The 12,533-nt window shown below is 48.3% G+C and overlaps 2 protein-coding genes across 3 annotated transcripts in view; one reads left to right on the top strand and one right to left on the bottom strand.

Annotated features, from left to right (window-relative positions):
• Positions 1-12,533, top strand: part of PLXNA3 (plexin A3) — a 217,448-nt gene that overhangs the window by 165,121 nt on the left and 39,794 nt on the right. The gene's annotated exons all lie outside the window — the stretch shown is intronic.
• LOC118356588 (EKC/KEOPS complex subunit LAGE3-like) lies at positions 4,722-6,091 on the bottom strand. The gene is made up of 3 exons (XM_035725841.1): positions 5,741-6,091; positions 5,238-5,363; positions 4,722-5,029 (listed from the first exon to the last, which is right to left on the bottom strand). The coding sequence occupies exons 1-3, from the start codon at positions 5,821-5,823 to the stop codon at positions 4,891-4,893; spliced, it is 348 nt and encodes a 115-aa protein (XP_035581734.1). The 5' UTR covers positions 5,824-6,091; the 3' UTR covers positions 4,722-4,890.

Here is a 12,533-nt window from a genome sequence, read left to right as displayed (position 1 = left end):
AGCGACTGCCTTCGGCTCAGGTCAGGATCCTGGAGTCTCGAGATCGAGTCCCGCATCGGGCTTCCTGCTCGGCAGGGAGTCTGCTTCTCCCTCTGGCCGTCTTCCGTCTCGTGCTTTCCATCTCTCATTCTCTCTCTCTCTCTCTCTCTCTAAGAAATAAAAAAAATTTTTTAAAGATGTTATTTATTTATTTGAGAGACAGAGAGAATGAGAGAGAAAGCACATGAGATGGGGGGAGGGTCAGAGGGAAAAGCAGACTCCCCGCCGAGCCGGGAGCCCGATGCGGGACTCGATCCAGGGACTCCAGGATCCTGACCTGAGCCGAAGGCAGTCGCTTAACCAACTGAGCCACCCAGGCGCCCTCAAATAAATAAAATCTTTAAAAAAAAAAGAGGCCCTGAGCTGGATTTGGCCAGGAGGCTGTAGTTTGCCAATCCCTGTTGTATGTCTTAACAGATTGCCTTGTCTCGTTCTCTCACTCCCTAAGACTAAGAGTCTCTTGGGACGCCTGGCTGGCTCAGTCAGTTAAGCGGCTGCCGCCTTCGGCCCAGGTCATGAGCCCAGGGTCCTGGGATCGAGTCCCACATTGGGCTCCCTGCTCAGCGGGGAGCCTGCTTCTCCCTCTCTCTCCCTCTGCTTGTGCTCTCTCTGTCCAATAAATAAAATCTAAAAATCAAAAAAAAAAAAAAGGAAACTACTTAAAAAAAAAAAAGTCTCTTAAAGTGGGTGCCTGGGTGGCTCAGTTGGTTAAGCGACTGCCTTCGGCTCAGGTCCTGATCCTGGAGTCCTGGGATCGAGTCCCGCATCCGGCTCCCTGCTGAACAGGGAGTCTGCTTCTCCCTCTGATCCTCCCCCCCTCTCATGTACTCTCTCTATCTCATTCTCTCTCTCAGATAAATAAATAATAATAAATAAATAAATAAAATATTTTAAAAAAAGAGAGAGAGTGTCTTATGGTTTGTCTCCCTCTCTGATTTCATCTTGTTTCATTTTCCCCTCTCTTCCCCTATGGTCCTCTGCCTTGTTTCTTAAATTCCACCTATCAGTGAGATCATATGATACTTGTCTTTCTCTGATTGACTTATTATTTCACTTAGCAGAATACCCTCTAGTTCTATCCACGTGGTTGCAAATGGCAAGATTTCATTTTTCTGATGGCCGAGTAGTATTCCGTTGTCTATATATACACCATATGTTCTCTATCCATTCATCTGTCGATGGACGGCTGGGCTCTTTCCATAGTTCGGCTACTGCGGACATTGCTGCTATAAACATTGGGGTGCAGGTGCCCCTTCGGATCACTCCATTTGTATCTTTGGGGTAAGTGCCCAGTAGTGCAATCGCTGAGTCCTAGGGTAGCTCTATTTTCAACTTTTTGAGGAACCTCCATACCGTTTTCCAGAGTGGCTGCACCAGCTTGCATTCCCCACCACCAGTGTGGGAGGGTTCCCCCTTCTCCAAGTCCTCGCCAGCATCTGTCATTTCCTGACTTGTTAACTTTAGCCCTTCTGCCTGGTGTGGGGTGGTATCTCATTGCGGGTGGGTTTGGATTTCCCTGATGCCGAGTGATGTTGAGCATTTTTCTTTGTGTGTCCGTTGGCCATTTGTAGGTATTCCTTGGAGAAATGTCTGTCCATGTCTTCTGCCCTTTTTTATTCTTATTTTATTTTATTTTTTTACTTGACAGAGAGAGACACAGCGAGAGAGGGAACGCAAGCAGGGGGAGTGGGAGAGGGGGAAGCAGGCTTCCGGCCGAGCAGGGAGCCCGACGCGGGGCTCGATCCCAGGACCCCGGGATCATGACCCGAGCCGAAGGCAGACGCTTAACGACTGAGCCACCCAGGCGCCCCCCCTACTGTATGATTCTTGGAAATTCTAGAAAAGGCAAATCTAAGCCCCATCTGTCATCTGGGAGCAGAACGTAGAGGAGGAGAGTGTCTGTGCAGAGGCACAGGGGGAATTGTGAGAGTGACGGGGATGGTTTTGTATCTTGACTTTTGCTGTGTACACCTTTGTCATAACTCATAAAACTGTATACTTAAAATGTGTGTAATTTTCCGTGTGTGCATTTTGCCTCAGATAAGTTGAGCAAAAACAAAAAAAGAGGAGGGACAAAGAAAAATGAATAGCGAGATGGCAGACTTAAATCCAACGATATCAGTAATGATATTAAATGTGAATTTGCCAAACAATCCAATTTAAAATCAGACATTGTTAGATTTTTTTTTTAAAAGACCAAACTACGTGCTGTCTACGTGAGCCACATAATTAAAATATAAAGACACCGGGGGCGCCTGGGTGGCTCAGTCGTTAAGCGTCTGCCTTCGGCTCAGGTCGTGGTCCCGGGGTCCTGGGATCGGGCCCCACCATCGGGCTCCCGGCTCAGCGGGGAGCCTGCTTCTCCCTCTCCCTCTGCCTCTCTCCCTGCTCATGCTCGCTCGCTCTCTCTCAGTGTCTCTGTGTCTCAAATGAATTAAAAAAAAAAAAAAGTTTATTGGCTCCTGACATAGAACATCTGATCAATAGCATCAGCTACCTTGATTGACGTTTTTCGAACACTAAATTCGAAATCTAAATTTCAGATGTGTGTCTACTGCACATTCTTTTCAAGGACAAATATGTTTTGTATGCATTTGCTGGGCCAAAAACCAATTCTCAATAAATTTAAAATTTAAGGATGGAAAGTTAACTGAGTATGCCTCTGACCAGCCGTGCCTTGTTCTTCATTTTAGAGGGAGAGCTTTCAGCTTTTCGCCATTAAGTATGATGTTAGCTGCGGGGTTTGTCATACATGGCCTTTATTAGATTGGGGTATATTTATATATTTTTTTTAAGATTTATTTATTTATTTTGAGAGAGTGAGAATGAGAGAGAGAGAGAGAGAGAGAGAGAGAGTACATGAGAGGGGGGAGGGTTAGAGGGAGAAGCAGGCTCCTCGCTGAGAAGGGAGCCCGATGCGGGACTCGATCCCGGGACTCCAGGATCCTGACCTGAGCCGAAGGCAGTCGCTTAACCAACTGAGCCACCCAGGCGCCCTCTTTTTTTTTTTTTTTAAAGATTTTATTTATTTATTTGAGAGAGAGAGAGAATGAGAGATAGAGAGCATGAGAGCGAAGAGGGTCAGAGGGAGAAGCAGACTCCCTGCTGAGCAGGGAGCCCGATGCGGGACTCGATCCCGGGACTCCAGGATCATGACCTGAGCCGAAGGCAGTCGCCCAACCAACTGAGCCACCCAGGCGCCCCTGGGGTATATTAATTCTATACCCAATTTATTGAAGGTTTTTATGACGAAAATATGTTGTATTTTGTCAAATCCTTTTTCTGCGTCTATGGAGATGATCCTGTGATTTTTACCTTTCATTGTAGTGATGTGGCGTTTCACACTTACAGAGTGTGCACATGTTGGGACATCCTTGGTTCTCTGGCTTCAGGTCCCCCCTGCACATGCCTCAGAGATTAAAGCTGCCTGCCCAGGGGCACCTGGGTGGCCCAGTCTGTTCAGCATCTGCCTTCAGCTCGGGTCATGATCCCAGGACCCTGGGATCGAGCCCCATGTCGGGCTCTCTGCTCAGCCGGGAGCCTGCTTCTGCCTGCCACTCTGCCTACTTGTGCTCTCTCTCTCTCTCTCTCTCTCTCTCTCTCTCTCTCTCACACTCTCCCCCCCCCCCTTTCTCTGTCAAATAAAAAAATAAAATCTTAAAAAAAAAAAAAAAAAGCTGCCTGCCCAGTAGAAAGTAAGAAAGAACAGGACTGACAGAGACAGTTGAGTCCCAGGCTGGGGCTCTCTTTGGGTGACATTGCTCAGGGAAATGCTTCCTCAAGCCAGAAGCCATTCTAGACACTGGTCACCCTCTTGCTTTGACATCTTCCTTACAGACAAGACAGGTTTGCCTTTATTTTCCCAACTTCTTCCGGCAGACCTTCTTATGGACACCCGGGTACCAATTCATAAACCTGTAGTCACAGCGTTCTACACAGCTCAGTCTCTCTCGGCTAACAGTGTTGATTCTCCCTCAGACAACACTTTGTTCCTCCTCTCTCCCTCCCAGAGACTCACCTCTTGCACTGGGGCCTCGCCCATTCCCCTCCTCGGCCACTCTGGTGCCTCGTAAGCAGCCCCACTGTGGTGTTCATTAAATAAGGGCATCTTTCAGGGGAAGGCGGGGAATAATCTACTTCACCTCTCCTCCCCACCTGAGGGAGACCACTTCCCCTCTTTGTTTTCCTCAAGGGCCCTTGTCATGACTTTAGGGAAGAAAGCAGCAGCATAATAAACTGGAAAAATCCTGGGGAGACATGATGCAAGAGAGAGCCACACAAAGGAAGGAGCCCTGGAAATGCCAGGGAACCTCAGGGAATGAGGTCTTAGATGATAGGTGAGTACAGAGGGTGGAGTGGGGCCCACCTAACCGATTGTCCCGGCACTTTTCTTCGCAGATGTGAACCAAGGCCAGTAAGGCACAAGATCTCACTTAGTATGCTGATGTTCTACATCAGTGTGTAAGTACAACCGTAAAACTGAGGACATATTCCTTAGTAGCTGACAGTAGTTCGTGCTGAGTAACAGGACACGATTATTTCTCCCATTTCCTAAACTGTCTTCAGTCGCCTTGTACTACTTGAATATCTGAATCCCAGAACCTCCCCTCCAACGTGAGAACAGAGGCAAGAGTATTAGGAGGTGGAGAAGCTAAAATTAAACTCAGACACAGAATAGCAGCTGTTTTTATTTTCTGTATTTATTAAACATTTAACTACCAAACAAAACACATGAATCCCAAGCACCCACGGGCCAGTACAGGCAAGAGATTAGGCCCTAGTCATGAAGTGGCAACCACTGCAGGCATCAGTGCCCTAGCGAGGTGCCTAGAACGGGACAGGCAGTTGGGTTTAGCCCCCTTTATCCTGCTGCGGCTTAGCAAAAAAGGGAGGCACAACGCGCTGCATGGTCCGAATCACCCGGGAAACCTGGTCAAGACAGGAGGTGATGGACATTTGGAGTTGGCCAGGGTCCTCAGCAGTCAATCGGCTAACGGGGAAGAAAAAGTAAAATTCAAGTCAGAGGGGCGGAGGGGTGCGTTCCCCCATCTGCCCCTTCACACAGCCAACAGTCCTAGAGCATCACACTCCTCCCTTACGCTTAATCCTTCCCGGTTTCCATTACAGCTCCTCCTGAACTCACATCGTCCCTGGCCACTGGCCACCACCCTCTCCCCTGACCATATTCTAGAACTAACACAGTCAGGACGGTGACGTTCACATCGAGCTCCTGCCGAACTGGCCCTCGGAGTTCAGCATGTGAAGTCAGGAACCAGTGGGCAATCTCCGCCTCCACGGGCGACGGGAAAGGTACGGTGAGGGCGCTGGGGAGGTATATGGTTAAGGAACCAGCCACGGTATCAATCTTGCCTCTGCCACGGGCCTGCTCCTCCACGAGGCCTGTCTTTCCCCGCCAGGCTGACCCTCAGGCCGTCCAGCGCCTCCCACCCTATACACATCGGCCCCCCCGCCCCGGGACAGCACCGCCGCCAGCCACCGCCTCATCCCCCTCAGGCTGGTTTTCCCCCACGCCGCCGCCACCCCCCTCTGTCAGCACAGGCCCACCCCTCGCCGACACCCGCCCGGCGTCCAGAGTGCCCTCCTGCTCCCCTTTCAACCCCGCTTGCCTGTGTCCCCCGTCCAACCACCTCCAGCCCCTCCCCGTGCCGTCCAGCCCACAGGGGCTCCACGAATAGGATACATCTGGAGCGGTTGGCCCCCAGGACCTCCAGCCGCCGGTGCCGCAGCTCCATCAGGCCCTGGCGCGCGGGGGGCCTGCTCCATCGGGGGCACGCCGGCAGAAGCGGCGCCCGCCTCTCCCTCAGGGCCGGGACTTCCGGGATTGCCCAGGCCTTCGGGGTCGCTGGGGTCACCAGGGTCACGGGGTTCACCAGGACCACCCGGCGCCCCCACCACAACGCCCACAGCACCTGTGCCTTCGTGTACCGCCCTCACGGCTCGCCCACCACCCGCCCCAGACCCCGTCTTGGATCCTCCCACCCTCCTCACGAGGCACAGAAGGACAAAGCGCTTCCTTACAACGCTTCACCCCTTCGCGCGCATTGCAACTGGGAATACCCCAGAACGCCTGCGCAAACACAGCCCTGGGACTGCCTCTTGACTCGTGATTGGTTCCCACCAAACAGCCCTAGAGACCCCGTACGTTTTCTTCTGTACCCAATCCGTGCTCTGCTCGCTTCTGAAGTTCCGCCCCCTTCGTGCCCCTCGGGCTCGGCGAACAGGCACCCGCATGGGCGGGGGGATCCTCTGAGCCGGCCCTGCCCCCAGCGTGCTCAGAGGGCCGCGGCGCGACTCCTAAAGCCTCTGAGCGCAGGACTGTTCCTGCTGAGCCTGCCCCCCCCCCCCCTCCGTGAAAGCCCAGTTCACCTCAGAACCTGTGCTTCCGTCAGCCTAGCCAACCGCACGTGACCAGCTGGCTTTCTGCATATCCCCCAGCCAAGTCCTTAGCTCATGGGTTATTAAAAACGAGGCCCTCCTGGGTGGCTCAGTTGGTTAAGCGACTGCCTTCGGCTCAGGTCAGGATCCTGGAGTCTCGAGATCGAGTCCCGCATCGGGCTTCCTGCTCGGCAGGGAGTCTGCTTCTCCCTCTGGCCGTCTTCCGTCTCGTGCTTTCCATCTCTCATTCTCTCTCTCTCTCTCTCTCTCTCTCAAAGAAATAAAAAAAATTTTTTAAAGATGTTATTTATTTATTTGAGAGACAGAGAGAATGAGAGAGAAAGCACATGAGATGGGGGGAGGGTCAGAGGGAAAAGCAGACTCCCCGCCGAGCCGGGAGCCCGATGCGGGACTCGATCCAGGGACTCCAGGATCCTGACCTGAGCCGAAGGCAGTCGCTTAACCAACTGAGCCACCCAGGCGCCCTCAAATAAATAAAATCTTTAAAAAAAAAAAGAGGCCCTGAGCTGGATTTGGCCAGGAGGCTGTAGTTTGCCAATCCCTGTTGTATGTCTTAACAGATTGCCTTGTCTCGTTCTCTCACTCCCTAAGACTAAGAGTCTCTTGGGACGCCTGGCTGGCTCAGTCAGTTAAGCGGCTGCCGCCTTCGGCCCAGGTCATGAGCCCAGGGTCCTGGGATCGAGTCCCACATTGGGCTCCCTGCTCAGCGGGGAGCCTGCTTCTCCCTCTCTCTCCCTCTGCTTGTGCTCTCTCTGTCCAATAAATAAAATCTAAAAATCAAAAAAAAAAAAAAAGGAAACTACTTAAAAAAAAAAAAGTCTCTTAAAGTGGGTGCCTGGGTGGCTCAGTTGGTTAAGCGACTGCCTTCGGCTCAGGTCCTGATCCTGGAGTCCTGGGATCGAGTCCCGCGCCCGGCTCCCTGCTGAACAGGGAGTCTGCCTCTCCCTCTGACCCTCCCCCCATCTCATGTGCTTTCTCTCTCATTCTCTCTGTCTCTCAAATAAATAAATAACATCTTTAAAAATAAATTTTTATTATTTCTTTGAGAGAGAGAGAGAGAGAGAGAGAATGAGAGATGAAAGCACGAGACGGAAGAGGGCCAGAGGGAGAAGCAGACCCCCTGCCGAGCAGGAAGCCCGATGTGGGACTCGATCCCGGGACTCCAGGATCCTGACCTGAGCCGAAGGCAGTCGCTTAACCAACTGAGCCACCCAGGAGGGCCTCTTTTTTAATAACCCATGAGCTAAGGACTTGGCTGGGGGATATGCAGAAAGCCAGCTGGTCACGTGCGGTTGGCTAGGCTGTCGGAAGCACACGTTCTGAGGTGAACTGGGCTTTTACGGGGGGGTGTAGGGGGGGCAGGTTCAGCAGGAACAGTCCTGCGCTCAGAGGCTTTAGGAGTTGCGCCGCGGCCGTCTGAGCACGCTGGGGGCAGGGCCGGCTCAGGGGTTATGCTTCTGATGGAGTTGACTTCATCTCTGATTTAAGAGGTGGCATGTGGCTCAGGCCTGGCCAATCAGAGCACTGCTTTCTTCTAGCTATGGCAATCCCATCCAAGCCGGTGACACTTTGGGGGCTGCAGAGGGGCTGCAGAGGGGCAGGCTGACACTGGACAGAGTGGAAGCTGGAGCAAGAAAGGCAAATTTCAGAGAACCAAAGGCTGGCTCCAGCCATGCCTGAATACAGAGACTATCTCTATACCTTTCAGTTACACGGACCCAGAAATTCTCCCTTTGGCTTAAGCCAATGTGGATGTTTTTGATTGCTTTTTTTTCTTTTTCCTTTTTTTTTTTCACTCGCAATAGGAATGTCTCAACTATTACTGAATTGAGGAGCCATAGTTTTATTCATTATTTAACCCACTATCATGATCTGAGAAGTTGACCCTCCTTTACTTTAAGGGAGAAATGGGCCTATTTTCTTGCCAAGGGATTGGCCTCTTGATGATCAAGCCATATTATGGTAGAAAAGGGGAAAAAAATGAGTCTTTTGTGGGTAAGACTCCAAAGAAGGAGAGGAGGGACTGCAAGGGGCAGATGGAGGAGAGGGACGAGAAGAGGGACCATCCCTTTCCAGATAGTGCTTCCAAAATTGGCCCAGAAGTGGGCCGTACAGTGGAGATGGAGAAGCCTATGGCTTCCACATTATTTTCGGTGGCTGTATAATATTCCACAGGATGTATATACCATAGTTATTTTAACCAGTCTCTTATATATATATGCCTCTAGGTTGTTTCTGATTTTTCAGTATTATAAACAATGCTGAAATGAATAACCGGTACATTTGTTTTGTGTAATGTATTGTATACAATAGATTTTTAGAAGGGGAACTGTTGGGTCAAGGAACAAGCCCTTTTATTTTATTTTCTCCTTCCCCTTCTTCTCCTCTTAAATAAGCTCAACACCCAATACGGAGCTTGAACTCACAACCTTGAGATCAAGAGTTGCATGTTCTACTGACTGAGCCAGCCAGGCACCCCAGAGGAAGCCCCTCTAAACGTGTTTGATACATATTACCAAATTGTCCTCCAAAAATGTTGCAGCAATTCAACTCCAACCAATTGTGTATGGGAGTGTCTGTTTTCTTACCTCCCGCCCTGTATTTGTCCGCTCCGGGCTGCCATAACAAAAGACCACATACTAAGTGGCTTAAACAACAGAAATTTATTTCCTCACAGTTCTGGAGACTCAAAGTCCAAGATCAAGATGCCAGCAACATTGGTTTCTGGTAAGGCCTCCTGCTTGAGTGTGTGGAGAGAAAGAGAGCTCTCTGGTGTTTGTTCCTTTTCTAATAAGGACAGCAGACCTATTGGATTAGGGGCCCACACTTATGACCCCATTAACCTGAATTACTTCTTTAAAGTCCCTATCTCCAAATACAGTCCCATTAGGGATTAGGATTTCAACATATGGATTTGGAGGGGGGATACAATTCAGCCCATAACACACCCCAAACAGAACATTTTATACTTTTAAGTCTTTGCCCATATAGTAACTAAAATCATATCTCAATAGTGTTTCACTTTCTTTTGATTTTTAACGTGGCTTGACAACAATTCATATGACATTCAGCCAGTGGTATCTCTTCTGAGAACTGTCCATTCATATCATTTATCTAGTTTTTAATTGGAATAGTCGTGTTTTACTTATTGATTGGTGAATGCTCTTTATATATTAAAGATACCAAATCTTTGTCATAATTTGAAAATACTTTCTTTCCTCATTGCTTCACTGTATCCTTGTTCATAGTTCTTTTCTATACAGAAGGGTTTTTAAAAATTTAAATGTATTTAAGTGATAGATTTTTTTCTTTTTTTCTTTTGTTTTTTTTAAATTTTTTTTTTTTAAGATTTTATTTATCCGACAGTGAGAGACACAGTGAGAGAGGGAACACAAGCAAGGGGAGTGGGAGAGGGAGAAGCAGGCTTCCCGCGGAGCGGGGAGCCCGATGCGGGGCTCGATCCCAGGACCCTGGGATCACTACCTGAGCCGAAGGCAGACGCTTAACGACTGAGCCACCCAGGCGCCCCGTGATAGATTTTTTTCATTATGACCTGTAGTTTATGTCCAGTGGAAAGCCTTACCCACCGTAAAATTATAAAATTTGTCACTCGTAACATCTTCTGGTACTTTAAAATGTTAGTATACTAGGAATTCATTTTGGTGTGAAACACACTGATCTAATTTTGTCCCTCCCCCGCCCAAGGTTAGTCAGGTGTCTCAACATCATTTATTGAATAATCCATATATCTCTACTCAGCTGAAATGTTGTCTTCACCAAAGTCTAAACCCACATCTTCATTTATTCTTGCACATTTGTTTCTCCAGCAAGTTTAGGTTGAGTGATCTGGGATGGCCTCTCTGAAGAAATGACCTGAAGGATACAGTAGAGAAAGTTGGGATTGGTGTGGGAGAAGAGAGAGACAGAGACAGAGGAAGACAGATAGAGAGATTTGATTGACTCAGCTTGGATTGCCTTCCCAAGGGTGCAGGGAGAAACATGAGGAGAAGAAGGGGATGAGAGAGAGGTTAGGGCATCAAGGGACTGTTGCATTGGGGATGCTTGAGCATTTGGGGTTTTTTTTCTTCTAAAAAAAACTATTATAAATAATGCTGTTATGAATATTTTGTTTAAAAAGATTGTATACACACACATATATGTAAATATACACAGTCCTAATTTTAGTGGCGATAGAGTTTTCAGGTTATTGAGTTCATAATTTTCTAGGAACTGTAAGTTCCCCCATGCCATATTTACCCAGGTGTCTGTAATTATAGCACATTACCTGGCTAGGGAATGAGGGAACATTACTCTGCTATATAGTAAAGTGAAGGCTCTGGAGAGAAAGGCCAAGACATGTGGCTGCAAAGTTGATGTCCAGAATCAAACACAATTCCCATGTTCTCATGGGAAGGTAAGATAAGCCTTACCAGCCAGGATACAAGCAGTGTTCTAAGGGACCAAGCCAGAGATGTGACTGGAGAAAAAGATGTAAAATTAAGAGTCAGAAGACAGAGTGAAACCAAACTTGAGAGAGCACATAAGGGGCATCTGGGTGGCTCAGTCAGTTAAGAGTCTAACTCTTGGTTTTGGCTCAGGTCATGGTTTCAGGGTTGTGGGAATCAAGCCCCCACATCGGGCTCTGCACTCAGTGGGGAGTCTGCTTAAAGATTCTCTCCCTCTGTCCCTTCTCTCTCTCTAATAAATAAATAAATCTGTAAAAAAAAAAAAAAAAAGAAAAGAAAAGAAAAGAAAGAAAGAAAGGGTGGGGCGCCTGGGTGGCTCATTCGGTTAAGCGGCTGCCTTCTGCTCAGGTCATGATCCCAGGGTCCTGGGATCGAGCCCCGCATCGGGCTCCCTGCTCAGCAGGGAGTCGGCTTCTCCCTCTGACCCTCTTCCCTCTCGTGCTCTCTATCTCTCATTCTCTCTCTCTCAAATAAATAAATAAAATCTTTAAAAAAAAATGAATCAGTGTCTAAATACAAGGAAAGGTCAAGTTATTTGTGGTAGAGAACACCATGAAAGCATCAAATTGGGACTCAATTGAGAAAATTATTTGTAAGTCAAATAGTAAACAAAGCAGGATGCAAAATCCAGAAGCAAAAATCCACAAAACAAAAAACAAACACCGATGTCTAGTTACACAAAGATGTTAAGCTCTGTTATGGAAGAAAACATCATAAATAAAATGAAAAGACAAACAACAAGTTAGGAAAACATTAGTAACCCAAATGGTAAACTAAAGCTAATATCTTGAAAATGCAAATAACTCTTAGAAATAAATACATAAAAGACAAACAGCCCAGTAGAAAAATGTACAAATGACAGGAACACGGAATTCATGGAAAAAGGATTATAAACAGTCCATTTGGTACACGGTATTGTTAGGGGTGGGAGAGTCTGCACTGTGTGAATGGAGGTCTCGGTTCTTGGATCCCCCACCAAAGAGTTACATGAGGATCCGGGCTCAAATAAAGACAACCAGAAGGAAGGTAGCAAGCACAAAGCAGTTTATCAAGGACAGTACACTCTCAAGGTGGGAGAGTGGACAGGCCCAGAGGTGGCAACTGCCCCGGAGCTAGCTAGAGGTGTCATTTCTTTTTGTTTGCATAAGTTATGGGTCATAGCTTGGGGGGGGGGGTGTCTCCGACTGAGGTTGTTTCCAATCATCTAAGGGGCTCCTACCGGTTGGGAAGGGGAGTTTTTGGCCCTACACGGTTCTTGCCAGAACTGTCAGGGCCATCTCCCCTCATGGGGGTGGGGTGACGCACAGGGGGTTGAAACCACAATGTAAATATATTATAATGAAACTATAGGTTACCCTGGGGTTAAGCTGGAAGAGGAGAACACTTGGTCTGCAACCGTGGCTCTTGGTCTGTCAGCCCCCCAGGTGTTGGAAGCCCTAAGGCCAAGATGTTAAAAGCCACAATCAGGATGTTGTGTCACCTATTTATCACCGCCTTTGCCTCCAGCTCATGTCTAACTGCCTACTTTATTTTATTTTTTTTTTTAAGATTTTATTTATTTATTTGAGAGAGAGAGAATGAGAGACAGAGAGCACGAGAGGGAAGAGGGTC

This window comes from Zalophus californianus, chromosome X, assembly GCF_009762305.2.
Source record: "Zalophus californianus isolate mZalCal1 chromosome X, mZalCal1.pri.v2, whole genome shotgun sequence".
NCBI lineage: Eukaryota > Metazoa > Chordata > Mammalia > Carnivora > Otariidae > Zalophus > Zalophus californianus.
This window is presented reverse-complemented; position numbering and strand designations above follow the sequence as displayed.